This window comes from Pieris napi, chromosome 21, assembly GCF_905475465.1.
Source record: "Pieris napi chromosome 21, ilPieNapi1.2, whole genome shotgun sequence".
Classification (NCBI taxonomy): Eukaryota; Metazoa; Arthropoda; class Insecta; order Lepidoptera; family Pieridae; genus Pieris; species Pieris napi.
Window position 1 is genome coordinate 1,810,284 of NC_062254.1, and position 23,292 is coordinate 1,833,575.

A 23,292-nucleotide genomic window follows, 5' to 3' on the forward strand; every position below is an offset into this window, starting at 1 on the left:
ATGCGTCAGCAAGGTGACCAGACTTTTATTGATATTTTGAATGCTTTGAGAGTCGGTGAGCTAACAACCCAACATTTTAGTATTTTAATGGGAAGACTTCTTCAAGACACGAGTGATGAGTTTGCAATAGACAAAGCGTTAAGGGTATACCCTACAAATCAACAAGTTAACGACCATAACTCTGCTGTATTGAATTTGTACAGAAATAATGGTGCTCGCATTTACAAAATAAAAGCGCAGGATCAGCTAGTACACGCCACACGAAATGCAGACAATGTGGATATAGCTACTATAATACCAGCTGATATCAACAAAACTGGGGGTTTACCAGCGGAACTGCAAATATTTGTGGGGGAAAAAGTCATGCTACGGTCCAATATTGACGTTTCAAAGGGATTAGTAAATGGCGCTATAGGCTACATCAACGAAATCGTTTGGCCTCAATTTCGTCGGACTCAGATGTATGCAACAGATGTACCTTCCGTCCGAATTGATTTCGCAAGAGACGGAGTACATCTTATACACCCGAAAGCCATACAGTTTCCAGCTAAGTACAATTACGGGACGGAAAGCCCCACGGTTTTATTTTAGTCTAGTCTATGCATATGTTTATAATTCCCACGACTGTATCTATTTTATTATTTTTTGGTTTTTAGTACATTTATCTTAAACATTGCAATGTATGTTTAACATAAAACCGTTGCCCTTAAAAAGTTTTTTTACCTATTTTTATTGCCATTTTTTTCAACAATAAATTGAAGCACGTTTTTTCAATTGTAACTATAGCGACAATCTATTACTACTAATTTTCAAGAACAAATAGCGAGCTAATAAAAAATAAAGAGCTGATGTCAGCTAGGATCGTGCGACACAAAAGCCCAATATTTAAATCGTGATCGCAATCATTATTGGGAATAAAATAAAAACTTTGCATTATATTTAACTAGTTTTTATAATTTATTAGAATAATACATTTGATACACGAAAAAGCCCACGAGCTGACCCGTCAAATAATTTAGTTATAATACGTATACAATTTATTTACAATATTTGATTAGGTCTTAACAGCGAGGAATAACAATTAAATAGCTTTATATATGAAACTTTATAATTATTAGATTCGTCATCCTCAGACAGTTCCTGAAATGCGATAGTTAGTGATCGAAGAGAATTAGAATACAATATACTACGGACACGTAATATTATTTTAGAAGTGTTTAACCTTTTTTTAGTACAAAATTCAGATATAGTATATATGTCACCGGAATATAACAAAATCGGCAACTTTAACTTTCGTAGGATACTAAACGAGTGAAAAATTGTATAAGCGATAACCAAACGGCATGTGCGCTCTGATTGGTTAAATATGTCACTAACCTAACCGTTAAGAATCTTACGAATGGATATCCGTTAGTTTATAAATATACGAGACGTCGCAAATTGATCGATCTCGTGTTTAGAAACCTACGATTTCTGTTTTTCTAGGAAATTTATAAACTTCATTAATTGTAGTGACATTATTTTAGAAATAATCTGACAACTACTGGGATCTTAGCCAAAAATACTTATACCCACTAACTTTTAGATTGTATGAAAGTGATCACGTGACATCATCATTCAAGCAAACATTATTTTGCGATAGAAAAAACAATACATTAACTAGATCATAATATAGGTACATTTTGTTTGTCAGTAAAACTTAAAGAAAATTGTTAGTAGAAAGTTATACAAACTGCGACTTAAGATTAGGAACTTTTATTTTTTAAATCTAATTTATGATGGTATAAACACGAATAAGGTAATAATTGCGGCAAATGTTTTGTTTTCTTTCTAAATAACACAAACAAGCAATGGCGTTTAAATATAAGCGTATTTCAACGCTGAGAATTTGAACCATACATGAGTGTCAATTGGTATATTTTCTTCTGTAGTAAATTCTACCCCTCTGACTATAGGTTCGATGGTATTGTAAAACAAAGAAATCACTTATGACGTCACAATCACTAAAACAATGAAGGCATTATTTAACAAAAAAAACGTGTGGCAATCGAGGACGGCTACGTCACCGATCTTGTCAGAGAGATGTGAATACGCAGTATGCGTTCTGTCCCACTCTAACGCGTATTGCACCTATATTACGTCATCGTGTGTTAGGTTTTTATTTTCGTTACGGAATTTCTTGATTCGGTCGCCGCGCTTAAAGCCAGTATTGCAGCTATTGCAGGTTAAAAATCATTTTCGAAACCTGTATATAAGGCATTACACCTATTTATTCAAACACAAAACATTTGCCCAATAGCCACCATATTAATCGCAAAATGTTTATACCTCTTCATCCTCATATCAGTCTGTTCCGAAGTATTTCATACCAAAATGGTTTGGGGCTACGGGGTGCAATTCAGAGGTGAGTATCTTCATCTTTGGGACATAATCGACCACCGCTTGAGCTGCGGCAGGCGTACAGAAGAGATTCGAAAGTATTATACGTTCTTCTTTAACGCCGTGTTGTGTTAAGACGTTTACTGCCTGAAATTGTATATATTTTATTATATAAAAGTCTGGTTCCATAATTATAAATTATAATAAAAAGGTTATTGGCCAAATTTTATCCCCCAAAGGTCGGCGACATACCCGCTAGCCCCCCAGCGTCGCAAGTGTCCATGGACGGCGGTTAGCACCTGATTCAAGGTGATCTGCTTGCTCAGTTGCATCCCGCCCAATACAAAAATATGTTATAGATTTTTGTTCTATTCTCATTGAGTTTTTTTGCCCTTTTTAAAGTTGAAGTTTCTGCCTATTTATGTGAAACTTTGTGATATTTATTTAATGCTAGATGACCCGTATCTTAAACATAATATGGTGATATTTGTGTTAAACTGAATACAAAATTTTCAACACCGACCAACGATCAGACTTCCTACTAGAGTAATGAAACACAAATTTCTGAAGGCATTATAAACATGTGACATTTTTTTTTCTTCTAAAAAAAAATACACTCCACGACCCTCGATTAACAACAAACCCCTAAAGCGTCAAAATCACTCAGCTTTGGTTGGTTTAGCTTCTTCCATACAATGATACACTATACATAGCATTATACCCTCAATAAAGACATCAATTAAATACTAAAAAGTACTTTATAAGTTGCCAAAATTAGTTAAAACTGCCGAGCTGTGTACGTTGTTTTGTCGCTTTATTGACCTAGCGAGAAATAAACTCGACTGTCGGTACTCATCATACATACCGAACTTTCCAAGAAATACGTTCTTTTATTTATATATTGCGCATACTTGCATGTGCTTTATCACGAAGATGCCTCAATATCTCAAGATATGAATTAAATAAGTAAAAAAATACAACCCAACTACTGGTACAGTACAAAAATAACAGACAACGCAATAGCGTTCAAATACGAATTGTTTTTATGTAATTACAAACACAAGTCTGAAATAAACTTTCTTTTTCTAATACAGATTTTTCTTTCTACTTAGCGGCAACTGTTTGTAACATCAAAATAGACAGTCCCTTGAGTGTCGTTATATAGAGTTTACACTGTATATCAAATATTTATTATCATATCACCTTATAATATCTAGGAGCTAGGAACAGTTTTTATTGTAGTTTTTAGTATTTTTCTATACTTATTATTTATGTTGCCAACTGTTTAAACCTTCACTGAATGTCCATCAATATTTTAAGAACATAATAAGCCTAATTAGTTAAGCCATACTCAAGTTTTCGTGAGACAAAGAAACAGCAATTAATTTTTATATATTTAAATTAGTGGTATAATGTGCATTGGAAAAATATAAAACATGAAGGAAATTCTACCAAACTATAGACAAAATCTTGACTAGTCTAGGCTAAGTTTTCTAACTGATATAATTTTTTTTTTTTCTATAGTAATGACCATATAGACACAGTTTCCATCTAGATTGACAAATAAGCCACACTATAAAAAATCAACAGACCTGTTTAACAGTGTTGCCAGTAGACATTATTGGATACATAAGGAGCACCTGTCTTCGAGCTATGTCCTCTGGAAACTTGGCATAAACAACATGGGCTTCATGAGTATCATTGTCACTTTCTACCAGGATTTTGCCTATTCTAATTGATCTACAGCAATCGCGTAAGCCCTGAAATTAAAAAGTTATTATGTATTAATTAGTAATACAATATTGTCTTTGATATATATTTAAAAAATCTTGTTTTATAGGTACAATGTAAAATATTTTTTTCCTCTACTTCCACAAACATATTATCTTTCACTAATCAGTTCATTGTGGAAAAGTGAACATTTTAGGAATTTCTGAACAATATAGACAAACTTTCAATCACCACAAATCTGGTCATGTTGTGTACCAATATGAATACACAATGTGCTAGACTTAATAATTTATTGCTGCCTGTAATAGATAATCCAAATGTGTTTATACATTAAAGTATGTCTTATGCATTACATTTTTTAGATTTCAGGTACCTTTGTCAGGGTTTCGAGCCCTTCCGAAAAATAACTTAACACTAAGTTGTACACAGTTGTTGCACATTTGATTAAATATTGATTAATTAAAGAAGTATATTGTTAGGTAGTATTCACACTTATTTATAAATAAAACAACAACACACCTGTTCCATAGCTTCCCCAGATCTCACAATTGAGACTCCACAATTTCCTGAACCATACTTTAATCCCTTGTACAGTGCTCCAGTGGGTGTCACTACCTCACAATCAGTAAATGGCAATTTGTTGAGGCTTTCTTCAATCACTAATCGTATCAAACGATCAGCATAAAATTTAAAATCACTTCGGGTTGTGTTCCTTTAATTTTAAGATACTATACTTAAAACAGTGCTTCCAAACATAATAATGTTACTAACCAGGGTGACAAAACAATGTGAGAGGATTTGGATTTCAAAGTAAAAAATAAGAGGATAAGAAGCTTTTTATATTAAACCAAGATAACCTTACTTGTCACGTAGTATTGTTTGCAATTCCTTAATGTTATCGTTTGGTGGTAATAATGTTAAACTGTCGCCAAATTGTTCTTTTACGTCGTTTACATCCCACTGCCTTATATCCATATCCACAATATCCATATTATGACTGGGTTTAAATAATATTTTGATGAAGAAAACTTTGGAAATGCGAAAAATAAGAAATATAATCGAAAATGTCAATAATTTGGCAATAGCCCGACCATATGTTTATGACATTTCAAAATAGTTCAAAATAGTCTTATGTCAATGTCCAATTGACAATATTTATATCGCAGAGTAGATAAACTGTACTGATGATAAAATATCTCTATTTAATGATTTGTTCTTATTGAACTTTCCTATTAATAATAATTAATATGTAATTGGCAAGATTACGGCTTAGTAACTAAGACTAATTAAAAACTATGTCCTTTGATGCTTTCAACTATAATAATTAAGAAAGCCAAAAGGTTACGTTGGTCGTCTATTAGTATTTTGCTAAAATGTTATTTTGCCCCCATAAAATTGTAGAATGTACATAATAGAGGCAGAATAATACGTAGGACAATGAAGTATGGTCGTAAGAATTTAGACTGGCCGCAAGGCAAATAATAATGTCTTGTCTTGTACCACAAATTTGTTCTACGACTATAAATCCTATTGTCTGAATATTAATGGCCAGGCAATTAGTTGCCAACAGTGCAGCCATCAATTGCAGCAAAACATGGCCCGTTTAGAAGCCCCATTACACAAACACTTTTTATTTACCTGTTTTAATATAAATAAATTTTTTCCTGAATTCATTAGGTACTAATTTAGGTCGGTTTGTACATCCCAGGACCCACGTCGTGTTTTAAGACTTCATTATTATCGCTACTAGTATCATATAGGATAACATATCTCGGTATTTCTCCATATATGTAGTAGAAATAAGGTTTAGGAAGATAATAAAAATACGCAAAATATGACGCATTAACGCTTTATTTGCCCACAAAATACAAATTAATAATTGCATGTTGTCTGTTTCCAATCCATTTATATTAAACATACTTATTGTGATAATACAGTCGGCTTTTATTTTTGACCACAAAACATCCCACAAAAATATATTCTCAATTATGTACTGTGATAATTGTTAATTTGTTCTAGCTACGAGCTAGGCTTAACCATTTCATGTAAATGCAACTATATAAATGCGAAATGCTTACGAAACACAATATGTATGTATGTAATCATAAAGTTAAAACATTTGATTTTACAATATTTTCAACTCGTCATCAATCTTTTACTAGTCTAAGAAACTGTTAAATGCTACATTTATTTTCTTACACTCACAACCATGATACATTCATAATTTGTTCTACATATTGTGTATCTTCAGCATATTTTTTAAATAAATATTAATGTATAAAGGCGTTTTATGGTTAACAAAATGCAAAACGTGGATTTTATACAAAACATTGTCTATGGTAACTCTCTTTAACAGGGAAGCTTCAGTTAATTACTCTACTATACTCAACAGTTTGCATTTACATGATTATAGTATCAGCTTAAGATTAAAAATATGTTCTGGAATATTTACAATTTGGGAAAACCTTTTAAAACTTCATAAAGCTTCTATATCTAAAAAGTGACAAGCACCAAATTCTTCAAGTGCCGTGGAACATTCGCCTTATAAAAACAATAAAAGTACAAAATAAAAATAGCACAATTCCCGCAAAAACCTTGTAATACCTACTATCACCGAAAACTATAATTTTATATTGTGCAGGGAAATAAAATAAACGAAAATCTATGTAAACTGTTTTACAAAGCGTATAAAAGATAACAATAATAAATAACAGTTCAGAAATATACTGGCAGATGTGTAAGCATTGCCATCCTGCTTATTATATATGGAAATAAGCAAGACAGACAATCATAGCTCAACTTTAACCGGTCGAAGTGCACCACTGGTATTTTCAATTCAGTGTTCGAACCGAATTGGTGTAATTTGTTCTCCTCGCTTGACGCCATACAAATTGTAAATTTATATATTTAAATTATATCTGGACCCTTAGCACAAACACTACGATATCTTTGAATTTTCATACAAAATAATATAATCACAAAACGTTAAGAATTGTTGAAGAGCTTAGTTGGAACTAAATCGGAAGCACCAACTATTTTTTTAGTACAATTTGTAAATATGCATCGTTTGATGCTAATGCCTAGAACTATCGCTGGTTCATGCTAAGTGTCTTAGATAGTTTTATAATAAATAAAATATTAGGGTAAAAAGCAGTTTTTAATAATTTCCTATTAATCAAAACCATTTAAGTGATACATTGCAAGTGTATAAATTTTACACTAAGCAAAGTCCTTAAGGAGGCTATCTTCTAACTAAACTATGCAGTGTTGACTCTACCGATCTACTCTACAACTTGATAACTTTACCTTAAAGAGTTTGACAACTCTACGTCACTGTCAAATGTATAAAAATGTCGTACGTCATATAATGCGCGACAGAACTACAAATTCTGTAATCTGTATCCATCGTTTAGACATTGAAGTCCCTTGAGAATGAGAATTGGAAATCGGTTTTACTAATATTATTTTTCATAGAAATATATGAAGCAAAGTATCAAGTGTTATACCAGATCGGAACAATCACAAAATCTCAAGATTATTAACTACAAATTTGTAAAATTTGTAAATGCTTTAAAATTATACTTTTGTTTCTCTATGGCATTGTGTACTCGTGAGGTTAACTAAAAACTACGAAAATATTGTTAAGATGAAACCCGTCCTTGACACATGAAATCTATGAAGTATGTTTGGTTAATCACACACGCTTATATTTGTATTGCCATATACCATCCTTATCTTTACCATGAAGAAAAACTCTCCTACGATTTTTCTAGGAATATTCCTTTTAACCTTTTTTAAAATAAACATTTCATATAGATTACGGAAAATTTTCTATATTCTAAATTTTCTATTTCGACTTTTAACTGGAAAAAATTGTTTATAACGCTAAAACTAAGCTTTGTACAACGTTTGGTTAAAGCAAACCACGAGCCATTTCTTTATACATTCATCTCCAATCAAACTATAGAAGGTCAAAAATTTGTACCTTGACAAGCGGTATTAGACAAAAGTCCCTTTTGCAATTAAATTTAAACCTTATTGCCATGCAATAAAATACATTTAAGAACTCCGATTATTTCCGCTACCTGAAATGCCTGTTATACAAGCATAATAAATTATTAACGAAATCGCCTCTCGTCTAAATATTCGCCTTATAATCTCTAACACAAGTTAATGCAAAACATTAATTACGTTGGAACTGTCGATTTTTTCGATTAGGTCCAATATCTGTGGTAGGAAACGCGAATCAACGCGAAATCTCAAATCTGTCAAACTGGCAATGACTTTGACACCTGTCAAGTTGAGACGGTTGACACGTTTTGCATATAGACCTTTAAAATTCACATTGCTTTATATTATTAAATGCTTCCGATTGCAAATGATTTTAAGACGATTTATGGCGAAGCAAATTATACCCTATACATGCGATACAAATAAATTAAAAAAATCACTCAATAAATATGATAACAACTTGAACGCTTCGCAAAGCCGATACAAAAAAAATTGCATTGAAATTGAATTTGTATATCACCGTCCTAATCCGAATCTAGTCTAGTCTATATCTACTCGCAAAAAGTAATGTTACAAAAAACGAGTCGTTAATCGTAACATTTAGATTTTGCTTTATTCCCGTTTTAACTGCCCGTCTAATAGTTATTGGAAACAAGGACGTTGGCGTTAAAATGTATTACAAGCGTTCATAACTTGGTCAGAGAACCGGGTTTAATGTTTTTGACGTCTCTGACCAGATTCTTAAAGACGCCGCCATTTTGAAACGTACTAATTTGTTCGACCCCGCGAAAAATGTAGCGTGGAATGTAATGGCGGTCATCCTAACCTGACGCCGATTTCAGATAATTTCAGGTTTTTATCAAAGGAAATGGTAACTTTGATTAATAAAATTCCTTAATGGCTGTAAGATAGTGCTATAGGTTGGTTTGGCACGTGATGAAATGGGCTAGGTTTTTTATAGGACAGACTAACACTTAAATCACATTTACCCGCTTTGTCTACTGCCACAGACTACAAAGTTCTACCTAAGGAACTACTTAATTTTTTATATTATTCTAGTTAAGATCTACCACAGCATATGATAGATTTTTAATCTATGTATAAACAATACCTAAAATGTTCTCAATTGTTAAGACAATATTATAGAACATTAAACCCGGATAGTGATTTATGTCATAACGTATGTTAACGATAAAGTGAAAACGTGCAGAAAACACGATAAGTCTACTCCGAGGTCAAATGCGATTAAGATTGCTGTCATCTCTATCCGTCGTGAAGCAAAGAATCATCCATTTCGCTTTAATTATTCAATCAAAAACATTAGATGTCGCTAACAATGAATGTTATGTGTGTATTGTTTTTTCTTTTTATTTCCAACTAATTATTTTTGGTTATTTAAAATTAGAACGCGGGTTATATCATTCATTTAATAATTGCAATCGATAATCGATCTTTGACCTTACGTAAATTCTCTAAAACTTTTGATTTTAAATCGTTGAGTTTTAAAAAGTCATTTTCCTTTACCTTCCACCTTTATGTGACGTTGACCAAGCGGGTGAATATGTCTAGAAAAATTTGGCAATACAGAGAACGTGTTTAGGCTATAGCGATAAAAACCTGAGATTACCCGACGGCTCGACCTAATTAAAATCACAGATTGGACTAGTGCACAACACCATTTCTTTGTCTGGGGTATCCATTGAACTCCTTCTTGGGTGGCGCCGTGATTTCCGGCTCGATCTTTGCTTTCTTCCCCGGTTTGGGCGAAAGGTAGGCCTTGTAGAAGAACCTGGCGAACAGCACGAAGTACGAGAAATACATGGCCATAGATAGTTTGATGTTGATTTGACTGATCCCACAGGGATTCGTCGGAGCTGTGGCCATGTAATTGTGGGCCCAGATGTTGATAGCGCAGCCGACTATCATCTGTGTCAGCTGGAGGAAGGTGATGGTCATCGCGAAGAATTTCGGCGGGTACTTGCCCATACTTACTAACGCGTAGTAGGAGTACATCACGCTGAAAAGATGGGTGATCTGGTTAATTCATCGTTTATTTAGTTTAGTTACTCCCGGAAAGGAAGAGTGCACAGAAAATTTGGATGTTCTACTAGTCTGTTTGGAAAGAGATAGTAGTGTTAAATTACCCTTTTTGTTATGAAGAAATTAAGTATATTTTATAAAAAATGAATAAATCAAATAATGCAGAGCAAATCAAAATAAGTTATCCTAATCACCGCGCCGCCGCGGCCGGCCCTCTTCCTACATAGACTTTTACCAAATTATCTTAGAGCGGGCTATAACCAAAATCACTCATCGTAGATTCGATTTAACTACGTATGTGATGCTTGAATTAATAACAATCAATATGTTTTGATCCTTCGCTATAATTTAAATGGAATCAATTACACAATACAATATTAATTCCGCGATACAAAAACACAAAGTCACCTTTAACTTTTGCCTAATTTCGTTTTGATTCAATCATGGGGAGTATTATGGAGTCAAAAAATAATTGAATTACAGCACATTGGTATGGCCGAGAGCTGTAAATTGCTCATAGTACAAGATCCGGCTGCAGGATTAGTGCGCTTATCGGTTATTTGCTAAAAACCAAATATTTAAGTATGTATATTGTATATTTATAATTAGGAGAATGTTTATCTACCAAGGCCTATAAAAATTTGGCCGCTAGTATTTTTAATGAAATTATTTTGATATATTTTTGGGAAAACATTTCGGTCACTTGTTATTTAAATAAAATATCGTCTACATCAAGGCCATTTACATAAAGATTTAATAAAATCACGGGTGCCGTTGCCCACCTTGCAATAAATCCTTAAGCTTATTCGAATTTTAAAAATGGAGCACAAAGGTGCACACTATTACAAAAAAGGTTTCGACGAATCAAGAACCTCCTTTTGAAATTAAAAATAATTAATTACCTGTGAACACAATAGTTCATAGTGACGAACCAACGGGCGGATGAGGTGAACTCGGTGAAGGAGTACCATGTGTACAGCAGGACTGTAATGTGGTGGTACCAGTGGAGGAAGATCAAGGGCTTCTTCCTCAGCACAATGAAGACTGTGTCACCGAGTTCTGGTACTTTTGAGAGGACGAACATCGTCGTCCAAAAACCGGAGACTTTGTCTTGCTCGATGAAGCTGAAATCAATTAAATCATCATAAGTTTTTCGCTTTCTAATTTGGATTGAGACAGAAACTATATCATGACATATTTATAACCTATTAAATAAATAAGTGTTCAGTCTTTTTGAAGTGAAACTTCTTTAGGCGCATGAGGGTAAATTAAAAAAAAAAATTTCACGAATATGTGCAGCGTTTTTGTCGAAGAAAAGGGTTAGAGCGATTGAGACCGATTGAGAGAGTGAAGGGTTAATTACCTAATTATACATAAAGAGAATCTATGAAATATTTTTTTTATATTTTATGCAAAATAATTTATTGAAATCTCAAATGACGAATTGTAAATTAAAATGCTACGTGTTTTTATTATCGAAGAAATAAATGTAAAAAAATATTGAATTAAGCCGTTATTGTTAATATTATTTTCGACTTTCCAGTACTTTACACCACATAATGGTAACTCTTAGGTATAAAGAATCACTAGGTGGTCACGAAACGTTTTACTATACTTGGGTACAGTACTGTACTTGGGTACAGAAGAACGTTACGGCGCGTTACATGGGGGAGGGGCGGGATCAATAATCTCCAAAAATTGCGTGACGTAATACTTGAACGCTCCTTAACACATTATTATAAAATTAAAATAAAAAGTTCTATAATAATTCAATTAAAAAAGGATTACATTAAAATTGTTATAATTGCATTTAATATTAGTACACGACACTTTATTACAATTCGATGTTTAATATTTATTACGCTTATAACCTCTACAATTCGTTATTATTAACAACCTTACAAACATATTAAAAACTTTACATTTCAAGGAAATTCATTGAAAGTCAAGGATTTATAGTCTATTTTTCAAGTTTTTATTAAACGAAGGAATTTTTTACTTAAAACAACTTTTGTGTATAATATAATATTTAAATCGGAATAGCTAAAACAAAAAAGGTAAGCCATTTTCTGTATTATAAAACGAGCCGGAAAATTCTCACACAATTTTTTTTGTAATAATAAAATATTTAAATCGGAATAGGTAAAACAAAAACGGAAGTCCATTTTCTGTAGTATAAAACGAGCCGGCAAATTCTCACACAATTTTTATTGTAATAATAAACAATTTTTTTAACTATCTGACACTTGGCTGACTCAATGGTAATAATACACATTAAAATTTGTATAATTCAATGAAGAGCGATTCGAATCGTCGACGACCAGTCACTTCAAGAGCTCTTTTCTTTTCACAAGGGATCTTGTCGTTGCATAGAGATGTGGAGTCTCTCTGCATCTTCTACCGCATTTACTATGGAGAGTGTTCAGAGGAGTTGTTGACATTAATACCTGCAGCTGAATTTCCATCGAAGCAGAAATTCCAGCCGTATCACCTCGACGTCCGTCGATCCAAAAATGAGTGTTTTTAAGGCAGTTGTTGCCGCGCACACTAGTATGTGAAACCAGCTGCCAACTGCAGTATTTCCGAACCAATTCGACTTAGGTTCTTTCAAGAAAACAGCGTACCAATTCTTAAAAGGCCGGCAACTCACTTGCGAGCGTCTCCCGCCGGGCCCGGTTGACAACTAGTTTATTAATTTGTAAAAATGGTAAATTATCTAAATCGTCAGAGTTACGTCCCGTGAATATCCAGCATGCACTTTTAACGAGCATTACAAATCAATTATTCACCATTAATTGACTTTACAGTGATTCTTTTCTTATACCCGAGTGGTAATCATGATATACTAGCTGACCCGGCTAACTCCGTTCCTCCTAACAGTCTAATAATATCGTGTTAACTTTAGTTAAACTTAATTAAGGATTTCATTAAGGTTTGCAAATACAGAAATGTTTTATTGCTTGCCATTGCGAAAGAAGAATGACAGTTTTAAACATTAGGCCTCTTCTCTCTGGCGCCAATATTGCGATAGGTACTGCATGTTAAAGCACTTTCTGATATCCATCATTTTTTGATGAGGTAACACATGTCTTCGATCAAGATCTAAGCCTGGTTATGCATCTCCTCATTCACTTCAAGATTGGAATTTCTTGAACTGACACGAATTCAATGTAAAATGGCGCGTAATTTTGTCAACAGATGGCACATGGTGTTTGCATTCGTAAAATTAATTAATTAATTGTTATTCGATAACATATCCGATATTATATTACTTATTCTGCTATTCGGAGCGGAGAAGAATCCACCAAAAAAGAGAACTAGAAGAGTCATAAGTGGTGTAACTAACACAACTTTGTTTTATATATTAAAAGATTACATTAAAGCATGGAGAAACAAAAATTGAGCGATTCAAACTATAGTGCATTCCAATGAAACAGAACTAATTTATTTTAACCGATCCATACAAACCCCGACGAAAACGACTTTTAAATTTGTATTTAACTAACAAGTTAGGTCTTATGTAATTTTTATCTCGCACGGCCTTGAACTTTTGAACTATTTCTTTCTTAGCTTCACTGTATTGAATTTTCGCCAACTATAACATTTTTGTTTAGCCTAGAATTATTAAATATTATAAAGTTTTTGAAGTTATACTTCTTTAGGCGCGTTATGAAAAATTGATGAGAGTGAAATTTTACGATGCGCGCGCACCGTGACACAAAATTAACAGAATGAAGTTGCCCACGGAAGATGCTACGGCATTGGACATAATTTAAAAACAACATTCGAATAATAATAGAATTTATGTTACACTTAATGTAAGAGAATAATAATAAATATTTATTTATTTAATTTTTCAAATGTAAACTGAACTTTATTGACTATAATGACTCCTTTTCCAGTCTTTGATTATTTAATTGTAATTAATTATTTGCCTGCAATCAAAAACTATTTTTAATAATGCCAAAGAAGTATAACTTCTTACGCGCGTACATAAGTACACGCACGCTTTTTTTATGTGTTAGGCAAACGGTCAGGAAGCTCACCTGATGTTAATTGATACCGCCGCCCATGGACGGATACGATAAGGCATGTGCGTTGCCGGCCTTTTAAGAATTGGTGCACTCTTTTTTGTAGGAAAGTTAGTAAGTCGAACTGGATCGGAAAAACTGATTTAAGAAACTCTCAGTTGTGGAACGACCAGAAGATGCCAGAACGTACGTACGTTTCCGGCTTTTTAAGAATAATAAATAGATTGGTCTTCTGTTACCGTCGCTACAGTACACACACGGGAGTCACACACAGCGTAAAGACAGATGACATTCTTTTAGTAGGTGGAATAGGAATCCTCCATACTATTATTTTTGAGAAATTTCCTTACTTTTGCTTGATGAGGGAAGCATAAATAAGTTAGTAAATATAACATTGGTAAAAATAAACTTGCAATATTAATAAATAAAATACATGTACTTGTAGAGTACATTAGCATAATATACCTTGAAGTAGCGTGTTTATGTACACGCAATTCGCATTATATCGATATTATTATGATTATTTGTCATTAAACGTTATAATGAAGCAAGATTTCTAGACTAGCTTCCATGTGCGGCTTTTAAAACGCAAATATTGATGTAGTATTGATTTATTTATATGTTAATATAGCCTTCAATTTAAAGGCCGGCAACGCACTTGCTAGCCTTCGGGCAATGTCAGTGTTTAGATGTACAGGTATTTTTTTTAAATTAAAAATACTTGCGCAACGTGCGCTAATACTTTTTATTGGAGCCTTTTGTCACAGAATTAGAGCGAAACTTAACAATACAACAACTTATTATTACAAATAAGTATTGTCGATGGAAATGAATAAACATGACGAATTATTTAAACTAATTGAAGCGTTGAATACAATTAATACATTTTTAAGAGAATATTTACTTATTGTTTTTAATTGAAGGCTTTTAAACACAATTTAATACTCCTTCCTAGAAACACAAAATCTTACCGTAAACAATTAAAATTATTTTTTTATAACTGTATTTTATTTTAATAATAATAATTATATTATTTTTATAAAAATAATTAAGTGTGTGTTGTGTTTCGCTCCGTAAAGACTGCTAGATTGACTTATTAGACGCACAAACAGAACAAAGTGCGGGAACTGAATTCACACTACGAAAGTATTTTGTGAGATTAGTTTGTTCACAAAATACAAACATCAACAACAGTGAACAAAAACATCCTATCACTATTTATTAATTATAAAAGTAAGAAGAAAGAAGGAGGGACTAAACTTTTTTTTTACAGCTCACATCGGGATGTTTTAGCGAGCGTAGCTCGGCCAGAATGGGCGTTTTATCCCGCAGCTAGCGCAAGGACGTCTCCTGTAAGATTCAGACCTCGGCTTGGGCCGTCGCAGGGTGGTCGGAAGCTCACTAGAGTGAGCGGACTGCGGAGTACGCAGTATAGGTGATCGCCTTCCCCGGTGAAGGCTGTTTTTTACCCTAATCTGTATATGATTTTTATTATTAATGGCCGCGCGGGCTGCTTTTAATTTGTCATAAGCTATCGTGATTGGATCGTCCGGATCCGTTAGAACGTGTCGGGGCCTTCTACGAGCCTTTTTTGTTGGGAAGGGGTAGGGACTAAACCAAAAATACTTCAATTTAAACATTAAACCCTAATTCTAAGATGTCGTTATACCATCGCGTTTTACACATGCACAACGCCATCTATTGCTTAAACAACAATTCAGACAATCAGTCTAACCTTTCCCATTGTTCCTGTATTCGTTGTTGCCTTCGACGACAATTGCGTGCCTTTTTCGTCTCAACGAGTCAATATCGAGGCATGTACTATGTCTATTTATTGTTAACAATTGTGTATTGTGTATGCGTTGCTTTATATCGAACAAACATATTTCTTTTATATAGATAAAATCTAGTCCTTCAACAAAATCTTGATCTTAACCTTCGAAGCTGACGCAATTTTCCGCCATAAAGAATTCAACGTACGCAGCTGTCCCACTAAGGTTCAGTTAGAAAGTGCTCATTATGTAATGTTAGAAAAATCGTCGGCCTCAGCGGTTTATATTGATTTAGAGTTACGTAATGTTCCTATTCAAACTTTTATACCAGTCTTTCTTTTTTTTAAATAGGGTACGGAGAAGTAATCGCAGGCCATAGATACCCCTTTTAGTGGGTTCTTCGCCGGCCCTTTAGGGAGGAGTATACTCTGTTAACAATCGGAGATCGTATCTCCCAGAGAACAACCCCACCGGGAGTCAATTCCACAGTTCGCAAAAGAAAATGTCATTAGAATCGGGTCGTGGAAGACTTCCAGACATCAAGGTGATGCGGATGAAATTTGAGTTAATACGGTGATGAAACGAGAGGAGGGATAAACTCAAACAACTCTTCAGAACATTCTCCATAGTACACTTATTAACGTTCTACCGAAGGAAGAAAACATGACAACGCCCGTCGATTACCTTGATCATGGGCAGATATCGGGAAGTGAAGTAAGCTTATCTAAGCCGATTAGTAGGCCGACCCGGAGCACTAGATCGACAGTGCTGGAGAAAGTGAAAGCCAGCAATTGGCAGGAAGATGCGCTTGAACTTCCTCCAGAATTAATATGGATGAAGCCGAGAGCACATTTGGACAACTTATTAAGTTTTAATAACGTTAAGACCATATGTGTGTGAGTGTTAAATGCGCACGTGACAAAGTCCATATGAACCGAATTCGATTTCTCTATCGCAGCCAACTAGCTTAATTAGCTGTTTAATTAATAGTCTAGCCTTTTAACTAAACAACGCCGTTTAACTAGCGGCCTGAAAGATTCAGTTGATCAACAGCTAGGCAAATGACTTGGATCGATGACGTTTCATTACTTGCCTAGCCTGTTGACTGTTAATTTAAATGTAATTCCACTTTCTGCCACTCTCAAACTCGAAACGAAACTCTTCAGACTGTCAATATGGTGTCGGCTAACCACAGCTTTGATGGTGTTTTCCAAAGTTTCATGAAAAACAACAAGTACAATGGAAGAGTATAGTGACAATAATAATTTTACTCTATGGTACAAATGACCTGAGCATTAGCCAGCCAGTTTATTAAATGTTGTAACAAACGTTACGGCTGAATATAATTCAGGCTGCTAGTTAAACGGCGCCGTGTAGTTAAACGGCTAGGCTGTTAATTGAACGGCTAATTAAGCTAGTTAGCTGCGACATCTCTATCGCACGCTGAAGCCACTTAGCATACACTGCTCTTTAAACTGTAAAGTTTTTAATCAGGTCGGGACGCTCTACATACGATTCTTATTGCAATTGAACTATCAAACAACATATCAATTTACTAGACTTATGTAAGAAATATAATTAAAGATATAAAACTTTTGATTCATCAGTACATTATTATATGTATATTAAACCAGTGTTATCAAATTTAGTTAATTAATGTAAAACAAAGGCGAAAGTCAAATCGTATTCAAATCACGTATCCGATATTGCGTATCGATTCCAATATAAAGATTCAAATAGTCTGGGCCACGCGGGACCTACGTAAACAAACCTAGAGGTATTTTCGTAAACATCTCTACGGTGTATAATGAAAATAAGGGAATAAAAGGGTAATTTCTCGGATAGCCAAGTAACAAACAATTGTTTCATTATTAAAACATCGAAAAACCGAGAATTTCAATTTGAATATCTATATTTTTAGAGCAGTTTTGGTCTAGTGGCTTTAGCGTGGGACTGTCATCCCTGAGGTCGTAGGTTCGATCCCCAGCTGTGCATCAATGGACTTTCTTTCTATGTATAACATTCGCTCAATCGGTGAAGGAAAACATCGTGAGGTAACCGACATGTCCCAATCCAAAAAGTCGACGGCTTGTGTCAGGCACTGGAGGCTGATCAACTACCTTTGCCTATTGCCTATTAGACTTAGAGAGCGCCACTAATTTATTTTATGTATCTTTTTAATAAGGTTTACCTATTGTGTAGTTGATACAGTAAAGATTAGTAGAGATACGTATTTATTTAACACTTATGAATACTTCAACTATAATGACAACATAACAGATAAAAGGATGTACTAAGGATTAAAGTAACCATTTATTTCAAAAATTACACACAAAGTTAACTATTACGTAATGCAAATTTAACGCAAGAATACGATAGGTATACATATATGCTCTCCAAGCTTAATAGTTTTCTCGATAATACTAGCTGACCTGGCAAACGTCGTTTTGCCATGTACAGTAGAACCTCGATAACGTAAACCTCGGTAACATAAAAACCTCGGTTACTTCAAAAAATACTATGTTCCCTTCCCATCAGAGCCCAAAACCTCTATAACTTAAAATACGCAACCTCTATAACGTAAATAAATAATCTCTGTATAGGCCCTCAGTAACTAAAAGAAATGTTTCCACAACCTCTATAACATAAAATTGTTTGTGAATGAGTCATTTTATAAGAGTGTCAAAACAAATGGTTTCGGTATTTATTGCTTGCACGTGTTTACTAATGTATTGTTAACGTAAACAATACATTACCTATTGTTTGCTTTATCTAAATTCTTCAAAGCTTTGCGGCGGTTAGCTTTGTGACAACGACTTACTTGCATCATAAGTTAATGTGTTAATGTATTCTCCTCTCTATTTGTCATTGAAAATCAAATCGATTTAGAAACAGTGAATTTTTTAAAACAAAAGAAAATCACAGATTTTTTTAAGTAGACTAAACCTTTAGTTGTTGTTTTATTTTTATGTAATGTAAGTACATAATGTGAATAAATATGATTACATATTTAATTTTCCATCCTTCTGATGCATTCAAGTAAAAATGGGAGGAAGGGTACATAGAAACATGTACATACCTCTATATTAACCTTTACCTGACATAGAACCTTGATAACTTAAAACCTCTATAACATAAAATATTTTGTGCTTCCCTTGAACTTTATCTTATCGAGGTTCTACTGTATATCATTTATAATAAAAAATAGGGGTTGATCGTAGAGGGGTGAAAATTAGGGGTTGTATGTATTTTTTAATGCTGTATCATAAAATAATAATAATAAAAAAAATATCTAAAAATTTAAAAAAAAATTAGGGGTGGACTACCCTTAACATTTAGGGGGATGAAAAAAAGATGTTGTCCGATTCTCAGTTATACCCAATATGCACACAAAATTTCATGAGAATCGGTCAAGCCGTTTCGGGGGAGTTTAACCACAAATACCGCGAAACGAGAATTTTATATATTAGATACTATGATAGAATGTACCTACTTATAAAAGATAAATGGATAGCAAAATCCTTTCTGTTAATTGTATAATAGTTTTAGTTGTAATTTGGCAATACATAGCTAAAATACATAAACATAAATACATAAATAAAATATTTAGAATCGACTAAGCAGTTAGAGACGCTTAAAATTTTAAAGGCAAACAATTTTATTAACTTTTCTTAATTTTTATACAGGGATTAATCGTTGAGTGAAGTCAAAAGCAATTAAAGATTAAATATGCGTTAATGTAAAATATTTTTTTACGATTGCTAAATGCAATTTATATGGCTTAGCGAGTCGTAATTAATATACCCCAATTTATCCGTACATAATATCGCAACCTTCGTATCTCATCTTCTTATGTGGGTGTTAGAGTATCGCCGCTAAATCGTCATCAGATGTTATTGGGGTGTAGGGGTACCAAACTAATAACTGAGTCAATCATTGAAACTACTATTATAGTTACGTGGTAGCTTTGATAAATGCGCGACGCGCTAAAAAGTGCCCAGATGGAAGCAGGGGTCTATACATTCAAAAGAAGGGATGGTGATCTATCCCTGCAAGTACTGGACCCGATCTCTCCAAGCTATTTCTAAAAGCGAATGGCCCTTTCTTTGAAGAATACTTGCTGTTTCAAGTATCTTCACAAACTAACTGGGACTGACGAGGCGGACGCAACCCCCGCATCGCATGTCGGGAAGCGGATAAGGCTCTGCTGTTACCGCATCCCGCCTAAGGCGATTGTTGGTGGCGCCTTGGGGTTTTAGTGGGTATGCACAATCGCGAGTCCCACATAACCCTCCCGCACTAAGCATTCGCGCCGCGGTAGGATATGCGTTAAACGTTTAAAGAAATATTAAACTATATCTTTATATATATAATTCTTCTGTGAGTGTGTATGTCACTGAACTTCTCTCAAACGACTGGACCGATTTTGATGAAATTTTTTGTGTGTGTTCAAGGGGATCTGGGAATGGTTTAGATTCACAAATCAGCCCGCCAGATGGCGCTGCAGTTGGTACTTTCATACTTTGCTTTACTAATCGGTTGAAATATCATGCAGGACAACGTCCGTCGGATCCACTAGTACCTTTATATAAATTAATTATATTTGGATGGTGAGGTACAATAAATGAGAAACAAGACGGCCTACTATCTACTTAAAATCTGGTAAAAGTTGGTAAGGAACCCAAGAGTTCTACAGGAACTCGGGTTCTTTGTTCCTATGGGATTTTGCCAAGGTTTGCCAAGGACCAAGGTCCAGAGCCAGGCTGTTGTACAGATCCCCATCAACAAAGACCTACTGCTTCTGTCTTCAACACTATCTATATCTTTATATGTTCGCAGAGTTTCCAGTAGTGATATTATGTTATATATATTTTATTGAATTGTAGTGTCAATGGGCGTTACATCAGGTGAGCCGTATTCAAGATTCAAAGATTCAAAGCCTTTATTTTTAACTAATACAAGAGAACAAAATATAAATGTATATAAAAAAAGAAAAAAAAGTTTAACAAGCACAGCTGTCCTCTTGTATAGCTTGCCTTTGTGGCACAAAGGCCTCCTCCAACTGTTTCCATTCCTTCCTATCCCTGGCAAGTCTTTGCCACAGAGGACCAGTGGCTTTTTTAAAGTCGTCAGCCCACCGGGCACATGGTCTTCCTCTCTTTCGCTTGGTGTTGTAGCGAGGTGTCCATTGGGTGACTTTTTTCGACCATTTTGCTCTCTGGCCTCTGAGCAGGTGTCCTGTCCATCTCCATTTAAGCCTTTTGGCTCTGGTCATTGCATCTTCCCAGTTGGTGATCCTTCGGAGATCTACAGCTCTTTTCCTATCATTCCGTGTGTACCCTAGTATGCTCCTTTCCATACTTCTCTGGCAAGTCACAAGCTTTTGACTTGTGACTTGCTTAGTGGTCCAAGTTTCGCAGCCGTACGTTAGGATAGGTAAGATACAGGTGTTGAAGATGCTCCTTTTGATCCTAAGTGGGTAATCTTTATTCTTTAGGATGTGTTTTAATGACCAGAATCTTTTCCAGGCATTTGAGGTTCTTCTCTCTATTTCCTGATGGGCTTGTTCTGTCATGGAGATGAGTTGTCCCAAGTATATGTAGGTTGTCACATATTCTAGGTTTTCGTTCTCTAGGATAATAGTATCTGGTGTTCTGTTTGTCATGGCTTTTGTTTTTGATTTGTTCATTGTTAAACCCACTTCTTTGCTTTTGGTTGCCAGTTCTTCGATCATAGTTTGTAGTGTTCCCGGGTTGTCAGTTATGAGCACAATGTCATCTGCAAATCTCAAATGGTTGATCCTTTCTCCATCTATGTTTATACCGCAATCTTCCCAGTGTAGGTTTCTGAAGACTTCTTCCAACACACTAGTAAAGAGCTTAGGCGAAAGAGGGTCTCCCTGTCTGACTCCTTTTTCGAGTGGGAATGATTCTCCCAGCATCTCCAGCTTCACCCTGGCCGAGCACTGGCTGTAGACATTTCCGATGAGTCTAATGTATTTCCCTTCAATGCCTTGGTTTTTTAGCGCTCTCCAAATGCATGGGTGCTCCAAAGAGTCGAAAGCTTTGCTGTAGTCGACAAAAGCCAGATACAGGGGATATCCATATTCCTGGCACTTTTCGACAATTTGCTTCAAGGTGTGCATGTGGTCTATTGTGGAGAATCCAGACCGAAATCCGGCTTGCTCGATAGGTTGTTGTTCGTCAAGTTGTTTGGTGATTCGGTTGAGAATGATTTTTGCAAACACTTTATACACGTTGGACATAAGACTGATAGGACGATAGTTGCTAAGGTCTTCTTTGTCTCCTTTCTTGTGGATTAGGATTATTGTGCTTTGTGTCCATTGTGTAGGTATGTATTCAGTATCTAATATTTCATTGAATAGGTTTGTTAATGTTGTTAGTGTGTCCGGAAGTGCAATTTTGATTGTCTCATTTGTTATGTTGTCGGGGCCAGGGGATTTTTCATTTTTCTGTGTCAGGATTGCATATTCGACTTCCCTTTCTAAAACAGGTGGGATAGGTTCTTCGTGTTCTGGGTCAGGGTTGGCATATGTTTCGGAATTGTTGTTACATGAGTACAGTTCTTTAAAGAAGGATGTTGCAGTATCTAGTATTGTTTTTCTATTTGTAACTAAGTTTTTGTCCTGTTTTTTGAGTCTTGGTATCCATTGTTTAGGTGGTTGTAGTTCTTTTAGGGCTTTCCTTATTCCTCCTGTTTTAGTAATATGATTTATTATGCAGTCCATTGTTTTTTTTGCTTTATCCTTTTTTATACTCTTGTTAATTTCTTTGCTGATCCTTGTTATTTCTTTTAATATGTCTTTATCCTTTTTGTTCTTGAATAATTCTTTTCTTTCCGAAATTAGTTGTTTGGACTGTGTGCTTAATATTTCCTTCGTCTGTTGTTTTGGTTTTTTAGCTTGATACATTCTGTTTATTTCTTTATTGTATCTTTCCTGCATTGCGTTCGGCGATTCTAGCAGATGGTTTGCGTCTAATTTGGTAGTAAGGGTGTATTCCTCAGAAGGTAGCACTCGTTTGTAGCGTTGCCTAGATTTAACCTGGTTTTTGGAGTGTAAGGTTGCTCTGACCATTCGGTGGTTGGTGTAGAAGTTGAACTGGTTGATTACCTTTACGTCTTTGAAAGCTTTGGGTTGATTGCTTGTTATGAAATCGATTTCGTTATGGTAGCTACCGTCTGGTGACTTCCAGGTCCATTTTTTGCTAGGTTTTTTCTTAAAGAATGTGTTGAGGATAGCCAGGTTGTTTTCGTGACTCAGATTTACTAGTCGTTCTCCGTTATTATTTCTCTTTCCTATGGTGTAT

At 34.7% G+C, this 23,292-nt stretch overlaps 2 protein-coding genes across 2 annotated transcripts in view; both read right to left on the bottom strand.

Moving 5' to 3' along the window:
• Positions 1–933: 933 nt before the first annotated feature.
• LOC125060419 (uracil phosphoribosyltransferase homolog) lies at positions 934–5,185 on the bottom strand. Its single transcript, XM_047665319.1, has 4 exons — positions 4,973–5,185; positions 4,630–4,822; positions 3,972–4,139; positions 934–2,526 (listed from the first exon to the last, which is right to left on the bottom strand). Exons 1-4 carry the CDS (start codon positions 5,098–5,100, stop codon positions 2,344–2,346), a joined length of 672 nt encoding a protein of 223 aa, XP_047521275.1. The 5' UTR covers positions 5,101–5,185; the 3' UTR covers positions 934–2,343.
• A 758-nt stretch (positions 5,186–5,943) lies between these two features.
• Positions 5,944–23,292, bottom strand: part of LOC125060511 (elongation of very long chain fatty acids protein 6) — a 45,402-nt gene continuing 28,053 nt past the window's right edge. Inside the window, exons 3-4 of the mRNA XM_047665474.1 lie at positions 11,064–11,285; positions 5,944–10,138 (exon numbers count right to left, since the gene is read on the bottom strand). Coding sequence (XP_047521430.1) covers positions 9,784–10,138; positions 11,064–11,285 — 577 coding nt within the window. The 3' untranslated portion in view covers positions 5,944–9,783. The remainder of the gene's footprint in view (positions 10,139–11,063; positions 11,286–23,292) is intronic.

Bases quoted from the DNA above. Each gene is read 5' to 3' on its own strand.
- LOC125060419 (XM_047665319.1), bottom strand. From the start codon at position 5,100: ATGGATATTGTGGATATGGATATAAGGCAGTGGGATGTAAACGACGTA. The intron at 4,140-4,629 runs GTGTGTTGTTGT...TTTTAATTTCAG, and splicing joins CTGGGGAAGCTATGGAACAG to GGCTTACGCGATTGCTGTAG. The intron at 2,527-3,971 runs GTCTGTTGATTT...ATACAATTTCAG, and splicing joins CTGGCAACACTGTTAAACAG to GCAGTAAACGTCTTAACACA.